The sequence below is a fragment of the Myxocyprinus asiaticus genome, chromosome 3 (genome assembly GCF_019703515.2).
Source record: "Myxocyprinus asiaticus isolate MX2 ecotype Aquarium Trade chromosome 3, UBuf_Myxa_2, whole genome shotgun sequence".
NCBI lineage: Eukaryota > Metazoa > Chordata > Actinopteri > Cypriniformes > Catostomidae > Myxocyprinus > Myxocyprinus asiaticus.
In genome coordinates this window covers 27414753-27432498 of record NC_059346.1, presented here as the reverse complement: position 1 = coordinate 27432498, position 17746 = coordinate 27414753, and the positions used below count along the sequence as shown (strand labels likewise).

At 36.8% G+C, this 17746-nt stretch overlaps 1 protein-coding gene across 1 annotated transcript; it reads left to right on the top strand.

The window, feature by feature from the left end:
- The first annotated feature begins 2020 nt into the window (after window positions 1–2020).
- LOC127428890 (myosin heavy chain, fast skeletal muscle-like) lies at window positions 2021–13989 on the top strand. Its single transcript, XM_051677560.1, has 39 exons — window positions 2021–2367; window positions 2458–2601; window positions 2840–2996; window positions 3089–3116; window positions 3220–3331; window positions 3546–3638; window positions 3753–3816; window positions 3907–4005; window positions 4094–4197; window positions 4281–4419; window positions 4544–4662; window positions 5041–5190; window positions 5273–5443; window positions 5534–5834; window positions 5935–5999; window positions 6085–6172; window positions 6280–6397; window positions 6478–6601; window positions 6702–6838; window positions 7254–7509; window positions 7605–7847; window positions 7926–8102; window positions 8595–8740; window positions 8831–8921; window positions 9001–9390; window positions 9467–9593; window positions 9888–10006; window positions 10095–10291; window positions 10378–10561; window positions 10658–10823; window positions 11330–11454; window positions 11734–12042; window positions 12166–12369; window positions 12463–12588; window positions 12708–12878; window positions 13124–13228; window positions 13353–13448; window positions 13559–13690; window positions 13901–13989. Exons 1-39 carry the CDS (start codon window positions 2161–2163, stop codon window positions 13913–13915), a joined length of 5799 nt encoding a protein of 1932 aa, XP_051533520.1. The 5' UTR covers window positions 2021–2160; the 3' UTR covers window positions 13916–13989.
- The last annotated feature ends 3757 nt before the right edge of the window (window positions 13990–17746 follow it).

The window sequence follows — 17746 nt, the reverse complement described above, 5'->3', positions numbered from 1 at the left end:
CAAATTTAGCTATAAATGTTAACATAATTTTTTTTATTTAAATGAAGAGAAACAGTCTTTCAAGTTATATCATGCCTATCATTATTTAGAATTTATATTAGGAAACATCAGAAAAGAGAGTTGTACTGGAGATAATTTTAGAATAATCTAACTGCAGCCATACACAGGTCCAAGTCTTTTAGACATATATGGCAGACCATAAAATTTGATCTTTGAGTATGCCTGTCTGTGGCATGCAAACCAATCAATCAAAGCAATAAAATATAATATAAATATATACATAAGTAAATGCGTTTTGTGTTATTCAGATGACATCATCAAAATATGACGGCTACATCAATCCAGTGTGGCACTGATTTGTTAAAATCAATAACGGTTTTCCTATACAGACCAGTTAAAATGACATAGCAAATAATTCAACTATCTGAAGTTTGCTCAAAATAATTACCTAATTAATTTTGATTTCCTTTTTTAAAACACCATCAGTTTATCTGTAATCAAATCAATGTATTTTATTATTTCCTTAACAACTATTACTCATTAGCGGAAATAATTGAAGATAAGTAAATAAGCAGTAATGATCTATATGACTAGCATTTTACACATTTGCATTTACCTTTTGGAAACAAATATGTGGACGTCTTGACAAGCAATTATGAAAAGGAATTTATGGCTCCAGCAAAGTCTGCAGATGACTGAACGATGTCTTAATGAAATCTATTAGCTGGCAACATTTTGAGGTCACACTTTATTTGTGTTTATGTTTATGTGTATTTACAACTAATTACTAAGTAATATCCATGAAATTAATTATGAACCTGCTGTATAATTATTTTGTGGAGTTGCTTGTACTTACATTTTGTTATGTTATTATTTTAGTAATAAATAATAGTAACACACTGTAAAATAATGTGTTACCCTTTTTCATTTTTTAATTCACTCATTTCAAAGCTTAATGATCAAGCTAAATATTGAGGTACGAAAACTTTTTAACAAGATATCCTAAATGATTAGTTATTTCCATATTTGCTATTTCCAACTCTGGCTAGCACCAAATGGCCCAGCTGATCAATTTCTTAACTCACATTTTAGCCATATTTGGTGTTGGCCACATTTAACTTCTGCAATGCTTGCAAAGCAAATGTAGTATAAAGAGCAGGGGCTGTCGTGCAAACCTTTGCGCTCAGAAGACCAGCCAGGCTTGTTTGAGGTGAGTTGAACTTTTAATTATGAGCAGAACATAGCTTTAAAGAATAAACAGAATCACAACAGGGTATTACTAGATGATGACAATTAAAGTTAGTTAATAGCATGAGTAGCTGGAGTATCTCAACTACAGCAGAATTTGTAATCTAATTTATGCATTCCTACAACATGTAATTGTAATAGTTTTATAATTTAGGTTTTTCATTCAAATGGTTTTCAGGTAGAAGGTAACCTTTTTATGTGTATTACAGTGTTGAGGACCATCATCAGAGCTTGTAGGAGTGTGGGAAGGTAAAGATGCAAATAACTACTATTATGAACAAACAATAAACAATACATTGTTTACAGCATTAATTAATCTTTGTTCATGTTAGTTGATAAAAAATACAATTGTTCAGTTTTGGTTCAAGTTAGTTCATAGTGCATTAATGTTAACAAGCACATCATTTGATTTAAAAAATGTATTAGTATAGGTTGAAATAAACATTAACTAAGATAAAAATAAATATGCAAAAATAAATAAATACTTTAAAAGTATTGTATAGTTAGTTCATGTTCACTAATGTTGTTAACTGATGTTAACAAATATAACCTTATTGTGAAATGTTACCAATAACTCTAAAAATACAAAACGGTAAAAAGAAAAAGACAGATAGGTCAGTTATCCCAAAACCATTCACTGACATTCTCATTCTCTGATATTTTGTAAGAGGAAGACAGCAGCATAACACTGTGTTTACACTGAGGGCAGGAGTGTAGTAACCATTATACAGTAACTGGGGTAAAAATGTTGTAATACCCCCACCTCAATAGTTTTAACATCCTTCCTACCTTACTCACTAAAGGTGATGCAGTAGAAATTTTGTATGATCAGATGTAATTTAAAAGAAGAAATGTATCTCCTTTTTTCACGTGGCTGTGACCATCTTTGAATTGCAGCAGAAAGCTGCCATCATGAGTACGGACGCGGAGATGGCCGTTTATGGCAAGGCTGCCATATATCTACGTAAGCCTGAGAAGGAGAGAATTGAGGCTCAGAACAAGCCCTTTGATGCTAAGACTGCCTGCTATGTGGTTGATGTTAAAGATCTGTACGTCAAAGGAACGATCAAGAGCAGAGATGGTGGCAAAGTCACCGTTATTGTGCTTGACACTAAGGAGGTGAAATTTCCTTATTCCATGTAAACTAGATGCTCAATATATTAATCATTGCATTTTTTCTCTGGTAAATCTAATAAATGACCATTATAGGAGAGAGTTGCTAAGGAGGATGATGTCCACCCAATGAATCCTCCCAAGTATGACAAGATTGAGGACATGGCCATGATGACCCATCTCAATGAACCCTCTGTGCTGTATAACCTCAAAGAGCGTTATGCAGCTTGGATGATCTACGTAAGTTATGAAATAATGTAAAATAGCATCTAAATCAGTGGCGTATAAACAATTATAACTGGGGTTATAATGTTTGTTCCTCCCCACACTTTTTAGAAGATAATTACATGATGTAGTGTGTTGTTGCACTTAGTGTGTCGTTGCAATTTTCAAATGGTTTTTTTCACTAAATATACATATATATAAAATTAAATTTGTCTGTGATGCTGTAATCTGACCACTTCTCTGCTCATTTCAGACCTACTCTGGACTGTTCTGTGCTACTGTGAACCCCTACAAGTGGCTCCCAGTGTATGATGCAGAAGTGGTGGCTGCCTACAGAGGCAAAAAGCGTATGGAGGCCCCACCCCACATCTTCTCTGTCTCTGACAATGCATATCAGTTCATGCTTACTGGTAAGATCTTAATTTTAACAAGGTGATTTTGATTTGTTGAATGCAGATTTGACAAAACAATTACTTAAACATTATTACCTTTGACTTAACAGACAGAGAAAACCAGTCCGTCCTGATTACGTATGTATCTACTGTTATGAGATGAAAATAACAGTTATATTTTCTTCTCATGGAACTTGCACATGTCTAATCATCTTCTGTCTTATCATCTCTCATAAACCAGTGGAGAATCTGGTGCTGGAAAGACTGTGAACACCAAACGTGTCATTCAGTACTTTGCCACAGTTGCAGTGGTGGGTGACAAGAAGAAAGATCAAGCTCCTGGCAAAATGCAGGTATAGTATGAGAAATAAATCTATGCTCATATGTTAAAAACAAATAATAATAATAATTACAGAGAGTTACAATGATCTCACACAATATATGACTACAATATTGAACATTACTAGTTGAATTTGTAAAATATGTATATGTACAATTTGTAAAATATTTTCTGCAAACGTTTAGACATGAGACATTTAATAAATTAAAACCCTTCACACAACACAGGGATCTCTTGAGGACCAGATCATTGCCGCCAACCCTCTACTTGAGGCTTATGGTAATGCCAAGACAGTGAGAAATGACAACTCATCTCGTTTTGTAAGTTTACCAGTTGGGTTTTTTCCTATAAACAGTTACTTAAGATGCCTGTACAGGTTTTATAAAGCTTGCCTTTTTTGCTCAATAGCAACAGTGTTACTTTGTTTTAAACAGGGTAAATTCATCAGAATTCACTTTGGCACAAGTGGAAAACTGGCTAGTGCTGATATTGAGACATGTAGGTGGACATGCTTTTAATTGATCAATCTGCATATATTTCTTTGTCTATCACTCTTCAGAACATGACTTTCTTACATTCTCTCAACAGATCTACTGGAGAAGTCTAGAGTGACATTCCAGCTTCCAGATGAGAGAGGCTACCACATCTTCTACCAGATGATGACCAACCATAAGCCTGAGCTGATTGGTAGCCGCACACATTTCAAAGTTCTTTTTTAAATTCAAAATAATATTGTAAAAAATACTCAGTCATAAATGCTCTGTGTATTTAACAGACATGACGCTTATCACCACCAACCCCTATGACTTCCCTATGTGCAGTCAGGGTCAGATCACAGTGGCAAGCATTGATGATAAAGAGGAGCTGGTTGCAACTGATGTGAGTCATTGCTAATCTGATTATTGACATTTGCTGTTTAAATATGTCAGATCCTAGTACTCATCCTCTACTGTAATTTCCAGACTGCTATTGACATTCTGGGTTTTACTGCTGAGGAGAAGATGGGCATCTACAAGTTCACTGGAGCTGTGCTGCATCATGGTAACATGAAGTTCAAGCAGAAGCAGCGTGAGGAGCAGGCTGAGGCTGATGGCACAGAGGGTAAAACTAAATAGCTTAAATGTGTGTTATCCTTGATTGAGAAATCCCTTTCTATTTGCATGAAAAAGGTTTGTTTTAATTGTCAAGTAATGGGATAGATTTTTTGAAACTTTTTAAATTGTAGAGGCTGACAAAGTCGCCTACCTTCTGGGCTTGAACTCTGCTGATATGCTGAAGGCTTTGTGCTACCCCAGAGTGAAGGTCGGAAATGAGTTTGTGACCAAAGGTCAAACCGTGCCACAGGTATGTAGAAACATATGCCCAGCTAAGGAATCAGGTATGCAAACTCATTAGAGGTGAAAAAGTTGAGAAAGTCAAAGCAGGTGTTCTATATATAGAATTTATGTTGATTTGTTTGTTGTATTTAAAGCTTTTTTTGGTTGCATTTAAAGCTCTTAAAGTGTTCAAGTTTAAACTAACCCTTTCAAGTTATTTTAATAAGGAAAATGTAGAAAATTGTACCAAACAATTTGGGCAAATTAGCTTAAAAAAAAGGTGACTTTAGCTGAAAGGTGAGTAGTTTGCATCCCTGGGAATACACCTGAAAATGAGTGAATCTGACAAATTATTGCAAATGCAGAAAAATTTTGAATAAAAAAATACACGGTATTCTATCCACAGGTGTACAACTCTGTTAGTGCTTTGGCCAAATCTATCTATGAGAGAATGTTCTTGTGGATGGTCATTCGTATCAATCAAATGTTGGATACAAAACAAGCCAGACAGTTCTTCATTGGTGTGCTGGATATTGCTGGTTTTGAGATCTTTGATGTAAGAATTTTTCAGTTATGTCATTTAAATGCAAGCTGACTCAAATTCAGTGTTAAGTAAATGTTTCTCTCTCTCTCTCCAGTATAACAGCATGGAGCAGCTGTGCATCAACTTCACCAATGAGAAACTGCAACAGTTCTTCAACCACCACATGTTTGTGCTGGAACAAGAGGAGTACAAGAAGGAGGGCATTATTTGGGAGTTTATTGACTTCGGCATGGACTTGGCTGCTTGTATTGAGCTCATTGAGAAGGTTTTTACTGGCTTACTTATAAATTATTATAATTTGCTGTTCTTAAAATCTGAAACTTTTTAATAATACTCTTTAATCATTTACAAATAGCCCATGGGTATATTCTCCATCCTTGAAGAGGAGTGCATGTTCCCCAAGGCTACAGACACTTCCTTCAAGAACAAACTGTATGATCAGCACCTTGGCAAAAATCAAGCCTTCCAAAAACCAAAGCCTGCCAAAGGCAAAGCTGAGGCCCACTTCTCTCTTGTTCACTACGCTGGAACTGTGGATTACAACATCGCTGGCTGGTTGGACAAGAACAAGGATCCACTGAATGAGTCTGTTGTGCAGCTGTACCAGAAGTCTTCTGTCAAACTTCTGGCTACTCTCTACCCACCTGTTGTTGAGGGTAAGTATGTATGTATTACAAGAGAATATTTTAAATACAGAATGATTGAATTAGCGCATTTGAATTGGCAATTTGGCTCATTATTTCAATGTTTGTAAAGACACTAGCAAGAAGGGAGGCAAGAAGAAGGGTGGCTCCATGCAGACTGTGTCCTCCCAGTTCAGGGTATGTAAAGAGGATGCTGAAATTGATATGAAAACAATATTAATTAATTAGAAAAAAAGTGAGAACCATTTTTTATTCTCCACAGGAGAACCTGGGCAAGCTTATGACGAACTTGAGGAGCACTCATCCTCACTTTGTGCGTTGTCTAATTCCCAACGAGTCCAAGACTCCAGGTAAGGTAATGAAGGGCTTACATATATTCTGACATCAGTACAATGTATGATAATGGTCATGTGAAATTTTCATGTTTTGAGCTCAATATGTAAGTTGATCTTTATAGGTCTCATGGAGAACTTCCTGGTTATCCACCAGCTGAGGTGTAACGGTGTACTGGAGGGTATCAGAATCTGCAGAAAAGGCTTCCCCAGCAGAATCCTCTATGGTGACTTCAAACAGAGGTAAAAGGGACTGCATGAAAATACTGTTGGAGTGTTATCTCAGTGTAAAGATAAAAGGCATTTTATTAAATCTTCCACAGATACAAGGTGCTGAATGCCAGTGTTATTCCTGAGGGACAGTTTATGGACAACAAGAAGGCCTCTGAGAAACTCCTGGGATCCATCGATGTTAATCATGACGAGTATAGATTTGGGCACACTAAGGTTCATATTCAGCATTAAAACAATTCAAAGATTCAATAACCATGCTGTATGTTTTCAGCTATGATTTAAACAAACTCTACATCATTGTGCATGAATTCAGGTGTTCTTCAAAGCTGGTCTTCTGGGTACTCTTGAGGAGATGCGTGATGAGAAACTGGCTGCTCTGGTCACAATGACTCAGGCTCTCTGCCGTGGTTACCTGATGAGGAGGGAGTTTGTAAAGATGATGGAGAGGAGGTGAGTTATATAAGGGATAATGTACAGTCAGCCATTTGTTATCGCAAAATAAACCTAGACAGGGTGATCAGTTGGAACTGTTATTAAGTGAGAAGAATTAAATCCCAGAGTCTATACAAACAGCTCAATTTCACCTCTGTTTGCATCAGTGTTCTGTTGGTGTTTATTTTGCAAAATGATTGCTCATTATCCCACTAATTACAAGACTTCTTGCTAAATAAATAAATAAATGGATTTGAAACATTGATTTAAGTTTAAATTATTTTATTTATAGAGTTATACAAGAAGTACAAAGATGACTGGCAATACTCTGATTACTAGTCTGATATCACTTAATACCCGGATAAGCAATTATTCCAGAAAGCAGTGTAATACATTCTGATATTCATGACATTTAATGACCAATTATTCACAGGGAGTCAGTTTACACCATTCAATACAACATCCGCTCATTCATGAACGTCAAACACTGGCCATGGATGAAGGTTTACTACAAGATTAAGCCTCTGCTGAAGAGTGCTGAAACTGAGAAGGAGCTGGCAAACATGAAAGAGGACTATACAAAATGCAAAGAAGATCTTGCAAAGGCTGAGGCTAAAAAGAAGGAGCTTGAGGAGAAGATGGTAGCACTGTTGCAAGAGAAGAATGATCTGCAGCTTCAAGTTGCTTCTGTAAGTATGCTTTAATGAATTCACTGAAATTTGGTTTCATTATAAAATTATACATATTTTTTACAATAATATGTAAAATCCTTTTTATCTGTCAGGAATCTGAGAATCTCTCAGATGCTGAAGAGAGGTGTGAGGGTCTGATCAAGAGCAAAATCCAGCTTGAAGCTAAACTCAAAGAGACAACTGAAAGACTGGAGGATGAGGAGGAAATCAATGCTGAACTCACAGCCAAGAAGAGGAAACTGGAGGATGAGTGCTCTGAGCTGAAGAAAGACATTGATGACCTGGAGCTCACCTTGGCTAAAGTGGAAAAGGAGAAACATGCCACTGAAAATAAGGTTTGAGACTGAGCTGGTTTAACATAAAATGTAACAAATTGAAAAACATAAGCTAATTTGGAACCAAATATCACACAGGTCAAGAACCTGACTGAGGAAATGGCAGCACAGGATGAGAGCATTGCCAAGCTTACAAAGGAGAAGAAAGCCCTCCAAGAGGCACATCAGCAGACTCTGGATGATCTCCAAGCAGAGGAGGACAAAGTTAACACACTGACCAAAGCCAAGACGAAGCTTGAGCAACAAGTTGATGATGTGAGTTATTATATAAACATGCAACTCATTTAAAGGTTCACTCAGTAATTTTTTTCTTCATTTAAAAAGATTTACTTGAAACATATGTATAAAATCATGACCACTCATGTGAGATGATGACTTCAGTCATATCGGTAACCTTATAAAAGCTCTTTTATTGTACATGGGGCAGGGGCATCTCATGGGGGCCGTCATGTTAGCATCACATGACCAACTGAATACTACTCACTTAATCTCAGTAACTGCCCTGTTATTGTAAACTTCCATTCATGGATTCAGTTAATCCTGGCTTACTGTGCATAGTGAATTTCTACAATGGCATTGGTAACTGAAAACTACTATGTTTGAATGAAGCAAAATCCTGGCCACTACGTGTCAGTGTAAGCCAATGTAAGCCACTTCGACATATTTCAAAAAATTATTGAGTGCACCTTTAATAAATTCTATATGTCCTTTGAATTTTTAAACATTTGACATGTTGTTGACCCATAGCTTGAGGGTTCTCTTGAACAAGAGAAGAAGCTCCGCATGGACCTTGAGAGAGCCAAGAGAAAGCTTGAAGGGGACCTGAAACTGGCCCAAGAATCCATCATGGACCTGGAGAATGACAAGCAGCAATCAGATGAGAAACTGAAAAAGTGGGAAACTGAGAAAAAAAAAAGTAACAGCATTAGAATTTATAGATTATCTTGATATTCTGCATACATGTTTTTGCTTAATTTCAACAGGAAAGACTTTGAAACAAGCCAGCTGCTCAGCAAGATTGAAGATGAACAATCTCTGGGAGCTCAACTCCAGAAGAAGATCAAGGAGTTTCAGGTATTTTTTGGACTCTTTTGTAACACTGTTGAAAATAGTAAAATCAAGATCTATAAAGTTTCACTAATTGCCCCTGTAGGCACGCATTGAGGAATTGGAGGAAGAGATCGAGGCTGAGCGTGCTGCTCGTGCAAAGGTGGAGAAGCAGAGAGCTGATCTCTCCAGGGAACTTGAGGAGATCAGTGAGAGGCTTGAGGAGGCTGGAGGAGCAACTGCTGCTCAGATTGAGATGAATAAGAAGCGTGAGGCTGAATTCCAGAAGCTGCGTCGTGATCTTGAAGAGGCCACCCTCCAGCATGAAGCCACTGCTGCTGCCCTTCGCAAGAAGCAGGCCGACAGTGTGGCTGAGCTGGGAGAGCAAATCGACAACCTCCAGCGTGTCAAGCAAAAGCTTGAGAAGGAGAAGAGTGAATACAAAATGGAGATTGATGATCTCTCCAGCAACATGGAGGCTGTTGCCAAAGCAAAGGTTGAGAGCTATAACTTTAAATTAATATGTCATGTTTTTAGGATTACCAAAGATCTAATGACTTTGGTCTTTGCAGGCTAATCTTGAGAAGATGTGCCGCACCCTTGAAGACCAACTCAGTGAAATTAAGTCCAAGAATGATGAGAACCTTCGCCAGTTAAATGACCTCAGTGCTCAAAGAGCAAGACTTCAAACTGAAAATGGTAAAACATTGTACATTATCTATTTAAATGAAACAAGATTATTTAGCATTTAATTTCATCAATAAGAAATACCTTGTATGGAAAATAAAATTACAGTGGCCACATTTTGTTTATACATGTGTAGTAATAGAAAATCCATTAATAATAAAATAATAAACACCACTGTCCACTGATGATAATATAAGATAATATTTTTTTTTAAATAAATTCTCATGGCATCAGTAAATAGTTCTGTTTGTACTGAACTGGCATAGATATGCCACAAACTGTCATATTGCCTCTAAATCTCAAAAGGTGAGTTCGGCCGTCAGCTGGAGGAGAAGGAGGCTCTAATTTCTCAGCTCACTAGAGGCAAACAAGCTTTCACTCAACAAACTGAGGAGCTTAAGAGGCAGATTGAAGAGGAAGTTAAGGTAATAGAACGTAGTCATTGGGAATAGATATTTGCCAGTTGCCACTTACCGAACAACAAAGCTAACATCATCTAACTTGGTCTCCTAGGCCAAGAATGCTCTGGCCCATGCTGTGCAGTCAGCCCGTCATGACTGTGACCTGCTCCGTGAGCAGTTTGAGGAAGAGCAGGAGGCAAAGGCTGAGCTGCAGCGGGGAATGTCTAAGGCCAACAGTGAGGTTGCTCAGTGGAGAACCAAATATGAAACTGATGCCATCCAGCGCACAGAGGAGCTTGAAGAGTCCAAGTATAAACATCAGAGGAGCTGATAAACACTTGTTAATATGTGAAAATGTTTACATCATAAGATTAATGTTGACAAATTCATAACAGGAAGAAGCTGGCTCAGCGTCTACAAGAGGCAGAGGAACAAATTGAGGCAGTGAACTCCAAATGTGCCTCTCTGGAGAAGACCAAGCAGAGACTCCAGGGTGAAGTGGAGGACCTCATGATTGATGTGGAAAGAGCCAATGGCTTGGCTGCCAACCTTGACAAGAAGCAGAGGAACTTTGACAAGGTAAATTATTCAAGTATTTCTGTGATATGACAATTCCTCTAAAAAGATAATTAACAAACAATACTTTAAGCTGAACCTGAAATGTCTCTAACCAAGGTCCTGGCAGAATGGAAGCAGAAGTATGAGGAAGGTCAGGCAGAGCTGGAAGGTGCCCAGAAAGAGGCTCGCTCACTCAGCACTGAGCTGTTCAAGATGAAGAACTCCTATGAGGAGAGTCTGGATCAGCTGGAGACACTCAAGAGAGAAAACAAGAACCTGCAGCGTAAGAATTAAATTGTTGATTGAATAATCACTACAATATGTTACAATGTTAATCAGCTAATACACCATGAGGGAATGTGTTAAAGATTTTTACCATGGTTCATATTGTTTGGAAAGATGTCAAGCAGAGTAAAATAATATAGTTCATTAACATTACTGTAGCACAAATCTATAGAAAGTTTTAATGGATTTTAATGGATTTGTTGCAACTTCCTGCAGATATATATATGCACACACACACACACACACACACACACACACACATATATATATATATATATATATATATATATATATATATATATATATATATATACATATACAAATAATTCAATTGCTGTGTGGTCAGAGTTGTGTGTAAATGACCTATTTAATTAATGATCTGAACATGGTTCACCCAAATAAAATTCAGAGCCAGAGGTATTCGTTTTTTTAAATGTCTGTAATAATTTACAGTATATGTACTGTTTATTGATGGTAGATAATATTTTTATTTCCATTTCATAGAGGAGATTTCAGATCTGACAGAGCAGTTAGGTGAGACTGGTAAGAGCATTCATGAGCTGGAGAAGTCCAAGAAGGCAGTGGAGACTGAAAAGGCTGAGATTCAGACTGCTCTGGAAGAGGCTGAAGTGAGTACATAAAGATTTAGATTTAAATTGTTAGATTGTGTCAGACCTGTGGTGCCGTGGGCTGTGCACATTTTCAGGACATAAAAGAGCTGTTGGCTCATGGGAACCCAGATCTGAGACTAGCCTGGGTCATTCACTCCCTCACATCAACTTCCATGTCTACACTCAACTTTCCTATACAACACAGGCAAAAAGCCAAAAACTAAAGATATCAAAACCCCCTAAACTACATTGTGATGAAGATTTTTGTTCTTAAAACGTTTGTATGACTATTAACAGGGCACCCTGGAGCATGAAGAGTCCAAGATTCTTCGTGTCCAGCTTGAGCTAAACCAGGTCAAGAGTGAGATTGACAGGAAGCTTGCAGAGAAGGATGAGGAGATGGAACAGATCAAGAGGAATAGTCAGAGAGTCACTGAGTCCATGCAGAGCACTCTGGACTCTGAAGTCAGGAGCAGGAATGATGCCCTGAGAATCAAGAAGAAGATGGAGGGAGATCTTAATGAGATGGAGATTCAGCTGAGCCATTCCAATCGCCAGGCTGCCGAGGCCCAGAAACAGCTGAGGAATGTTCAGGGACAACTAAAGGTATGTGAACTCTCTCTCACAAGGTATGTGAGTTCTATAAAGTATGAAAATAATAGAGTATGCTGAAAAAAATGTTAAAAGCAAAAATTTGTCAGGGAATCCTCAAATATATATTGTGTACAGGATGCCCAACTGCACCTTGATGATGCCGTGAGAGGACAAGAAGACATGAAGGAGCAGGTGGCCATGATGGAGCGCAGAAACACTCTGATGCAGGCTGAAATTGAGGAGCTGAGAGCTGCTCTGGAGCAGACAGAGAGAGGCCGCAAAGTGGCTGAACAAGAGCTGGTGGACGCCAGTGAGCGTGTTGGTCTGCTGCACTCTCAGGTAATCATTACACAAGATTTCTCTTAAACACAATAGCAATAAAATGCAGATGTAAGATTTTTACTTCATCATGTATTATTTCCTCTGTTTCAGAACACAAGTCTTTTGAACACCAAGAAGAAGCTTGAAGCTGATCTTGTCCAAATTCAGGGTGAAGTTGATGATATCGTCCAGGAAGCAAGAAATGCTGAGGAGAAGGCTAAGAAGGCCATCACTGATGTTAGTTTTTAATTATAAAAATGGCAACCATTTAAACCAAAATCTAAATTTATCTCTTGGAGTGTAGCAAAGATTCTCACTGATTTTTTTTTTTTTTTTTTTTTTTGTATGTCAATAAGGCTGCAATGATGGCAGAAGAGCTAAAAAAGGAGCAGGACACCAGTGCTCACCTGGAGAGGATGAAAAAGAACCTGGAGGTCACAGTAAAGGACCTGCAGCACCGTCTGGATGAAGCTGAGAATCTGGCCATGAAGGGAGGAAAGAAACAACTCCAGAAACTGGAGTCCAGAGTGAGATTTTTGTTATTTTTTACTTTAAACAAATTTTAGAAGCAAGTCTCCTTATTTCCATTATTTTTTTTTAAAATTTTTTTTTTTTATTTTTTGTACTAATGAAACTAAAGATTCATTTTGGACTAAAAAACACCTAAAAATATCTGATAATCTAACATGAAATTAATTAGAAATTAAATATCTTATTGGCACATACTAGTCAGTTGTATATTTCTCTGAAATCTTTTATGTACATTTTATAGGTCCGTGAACTTGAGACTGAAGTCGAAGCAGAGCAGAGACGTGGAGCTGATGCTGTAAAAGGTGTCCGCAAATATGAGAGGAGAGTGAAGGAACTCACATACCAGGTACCTGACCATATCCATACATTTCTTCAGACAGAATTATTTCCACAGTAGTGTAAAAGCTGTGAATAACTACTTATAGTAAAACCTTTCAAATAAATCCATAAAATATTTTTATTATTTGTAGACTGAGGAGGACAAGAAGAACATTACCAGACTCCAGGATCTGGTTGATAAGCTGCAGCTGAAAGTCAAGGCCTACAAGAGGCAGGCTGAGGAGGCGGTGTGTAAAATATATCTGAACATTTTGATTCTGTAATTTGTCTACTACCTACATAAAGTAATGTTAGCATAGCATATTTTATAAACATGCTAAAAACAACAATTTGTTAGGAGGAACAAGCCAACACTCACCTATCCAAGTTGAGGAAGGCGCAGCATGAGCTGGAAGAGTCTGAGGAGCGTGCTGACATTGCTGAATCTCAGGTCAACAAACTCAGAGCCAAGAGCCGTGATGCTGGAAAGGTCAGTTGAATACTATTCTGATATGAGAGTCTGTACTCATTAGATTCTTTCTAACATTTGCAAATGAGATCTGAAAATGAGTTCAGCTTATTCAAAATGTTTCTATGCAAATAAAAAGGACAATATATACAGTAGTACAATTGAATTAAGCTTATGCTTTACGACTGTTAACATGATTTATGTCTAATTTGCTTCTTTTTTCTTTCTTAGGCCAAAGAAGAGTGAAACTATAAAAACCATCTACTGAAGTCATATAATATGATTTTTCTGTAGAATTACCTTTCAAATTCCTTTTGAAATAAATATGTATATACTGTCAGCATATGAATTTGTTTTGGAGTGATTTAATTCTCAAAAGAAAAGCTTTCAAATATGTATAAAACTACTGTAAAATGGTATTAATGACATTATTACACTTACATTAATGACAAATATCACTGAAATAACTCAGTGGAGTTCTGCAGTTAATGGCTTCCCTAGGAAAGTTAGTAAAAGAGATCATGAAGTGTTCATTGATCCTTCCTTGTGGGGGTTTGTAGTAGAATGTACTACTAAAACAAGACTGGCAATATGAGAGTTACTCAAATCTAATTTCTGCTCTGAATATTGTGTTCTCAATCTAGTTTACTTTATTGTACATACAAGTTGTGTAAAGCAAGTTGTTTGAATGAAAAGTGTTTGCAAAATGCTGCCATGGCAGGAGAAGAAGAAGAAGAAGAAAAGAAAAAAAGATCACAGGCGCTGTGGACTGGTTGAAAAATAACTTATTTAATATGACTGCAGGATCTTGAAACAAGTTTTAACTGAAGGTTTACAAATAAGGCTTAAAAATAAGACTTAAAATCAGGCAGGCTGACAAATGTGTGATTAGCACATTCATTATACTAGTCTAATTTAAATAAGGTTCCATGAGCTGGAGGAAGCTCATGGGGAGTGTATTAATATCACTAAGCCTCAGGTCAGCAAGCTCAGAGTTAGAGTTTCTATTATTTATTTTTTTAACATTATTATAATATTATTGTATAATACAGTTAGGCCTATTGTATAAATATTTATATTTATATAAAATTATAAATAAATATGTTTTTCTTCTCATCAAAAGCACCACAGGAGCAAAATGATTTATGTTGTGAAACAAATATTGTCAACAGACTGTACTGTATCAAACCATTTGCCAAATATATTTAAATAGTAATACATTGCTTAGTGGTTACTAAACTGTTGCATCTGAAGCAAATACAAATGGCCAGGGGCTGACTGGCCATCGGGAGCACCGGGTGTTCTCCCGGTGGGCCGCTGGGTAATCTGGGCCGGACCGTCTTACTGGCTATTTAGGCGGCTGCCCTGGGCTCCAACATACCCGTGCAGACCCCATTACAGAGTGAATATTCTAAAAACTCTGTAAGGTACAGCCAATACAACAGCTTTTATTTAGGAAAAACTGAAATTACATTCAGATTGGAATTACTTACACATCGTAGCGCAATTCAGTACATGCACATTTTCGCTATAACTCATTATCTGACATACAAATCACAATAATGGCGACAACCAAAGACAACATATTAAGTATAAAATGAGCTCTGAATAATCACAAAATGACAAATAACTGCAAGTTACAACAAATACAATAACAGCAGCATATATACAATCTGCAAACAGTAAAACTAAGAGCAGTACTTAGTCATCTGCATAATTTATTCATACTGCATGGAGCTGAAGTGCAGCTTGCTGAATAATTCTCACGCCTGATAAAAATGCTGAAAATAAGTCATGAAAAATATTACTTTGTGGCTATTTGAGTCTTTCAGGCTTACTTTGTTTAAAGGATAGCAGAAACATATGGGATCAAAATCCCGTCAAATATATTGCGGTCACGGATCCAAAAATAATAAGCGTGAATCAAAATAATAAGCGAGAATCAAAAAATAATAAGCGCAGATAAAAAAATAATAAGCACAAAAATTAATAAAAAGTGCAGATCAAAATAATAAGCACAGATCAAAATAATTAGCACAGATCAAAAAATAACTATGAATACAAAATATATCAACACATTTAAAATATGCTGCAAAAAAAAACAACAGAAAAATTAAAGCAAAGTCTATCAAAATTGCAAACAAAATCATGTTTTCTTTGGTTATATTACTGTTTTATGTGCTCTCTGACAATTTTGCTCATATTTAAATTTTTTTGTACGCTTACACTGTATGTTTCTTTCCTTTTGTTTCCAAGTTATGTGCTTGGTTTTCCAAAACTTGTGAGTAGAGTTTCATGTAAATCAGTGGGCGTTTTGTGCCCCTATTGGTCCACTAGTTCTTGATAGACAGCTCCTCCTTTAGCCAATCATTCAAAGAGGGGAGGTGACATCACTCCAGTGCAAATTCGACAGCTGCTGTTCAATATTATACGATAATATTATATGAATGCAGCTTTGTGTTTGATAGATACGCTGCTTGTGTCTGTTTTGAGTATTTTCTGCCAGCTCTAGGAAACAATGTGTTGTCTGAGTAGGCCATTATCATAGTCCGTTAACATGTATCGAGTCAGCTGAATTTAGTTAGCAGAGTCTTTAGTTTAGGTATTATTTAACACTTCCTTGTTTGTAGGTTATTGGCTGCATATCTAAACAAAAAAACAAGGTTGGGTTGGTGTGGATGTTTGATGCATGTTTTTACTAACTGTACCAATGTAGTTGCGAGTTCATAACCCAATTTGATCCGCTTAAGCGTAAGCGTACAAAAAAAATGTATTATTATTACATAATTGTCAGAGAGCACAAAATACAGTAATATAACCAAGGAAAACATGATTTTGTTTGCAATTCTGATGACTTTGCTTTAATTATTCTGTTGTTTTTTTGTTGTTGTTGTTGTTGTTTTTGCAGCATCTTTTAAATGTGTTTATATATTTTTGATTCATGCTTGTTATTTTTTGATCTGCGCTAATTATTTTGATCTGCTCTTATTATTTTGATCTGCTTTTTTATTTATTTTTGCGCTTATTATTTTTTTATCTGTACTTTTTCTTTTTTGATTTATGCTTATTATTTTAATTCATGGGTTTGGATCCGTGACCGCAATACTTTTGACAGGATTGATCCCATACAAACAGCACTTGTCAAAGCATAGGGCTTTTCACTGTTTAATAATCTGGGGAAGGAATTAAAACAGTGCAGATATAAAGACACAACAAACTCTCATAGAGTGAAAATATGAGCAATTAATCTGCAAAATATCTGCAAAGTTCTACACTTTAAGGGGTATGTTTATTTTGTTTTACATATATTTATATTTGTTTATATTTATATATGTATTGTTTTGTTTCTAAAAAGAATCAACTGTTTGCGTTCAGAAGAACTTTATTTGTCGACTGGAGTCGTGTGGATTATTTTGATGCACCCTAAATATGCATTTTGGACCGTCAAAAAATGGAGGATAGTCACTTGCATTGTTTAGAGGAGGAGGCCTGAAATGAAATCCTAAAAGTCTTAAATATTGTTTTGATGAAGAAAGAAACTTGGATGGCCTGAGGGTGAGTAAATTATCAGCAAATTCATTTTTGGGTGAACCTTTAACTAAGACAATGGTTTATTTGCAATTCTAGAAAAAGTTGAAAGGTGATTAAGATCTTTAAAAACATTGAAGTAATGCTGACTTGTCACAGCACCTAAAATACACACTTTCCCTTGTACTTTCATATACATTTTAACCTAAGATGTCACAGGGTGAGGGGAGACAAGGGATCCAAATGCAGAGATGACAGTTCAACTGGATTTATTAACACAAAGTTCACAAGGCAAAGGTAAGGCACGCCCGGCGCCAGCTGCAGAAGGCAAAGTTCAAGCGAGCCGCTATGGGCTAATGAAGAGTTTGTTCGTATGATGGGTGTGTGCGTTGTGGTCCATTGAAGCTGGTGTGGTGCGAAAATGGGAGTGACAGAGTGCAAATTAGAATGTAAAATGGGTTTGACTTTAGAAACGTGAAAATGGGGTGTATGCGACAGAGGTGAGGAGATAATTTGAGGCGGACCACCACCGGACTAATGACCTTGGCA

Coding starts and splice junctions, on each gene's coding strand:
- LOC127428890 (XM_051677560.1), top strand. CDS start 2,161: ATGAGTACGGACGCGGAGATGGCCGTTTATGGCAAGGCTGCCATATAT. Junction 4,006..4,093: donor CCATAAGCCTGAGCTGATTG/GTAGCCGCACAC, acceptor TGTATTTAACAG/ACATGACGCTTATCACCACC. Junction 12,879..13,123: donor TCCAGAAACTGGAGTCCAGA/GTGAGATTTTTG, acceptor TACATTTTATAG/GTCCGTGAACTTGAGACTGA.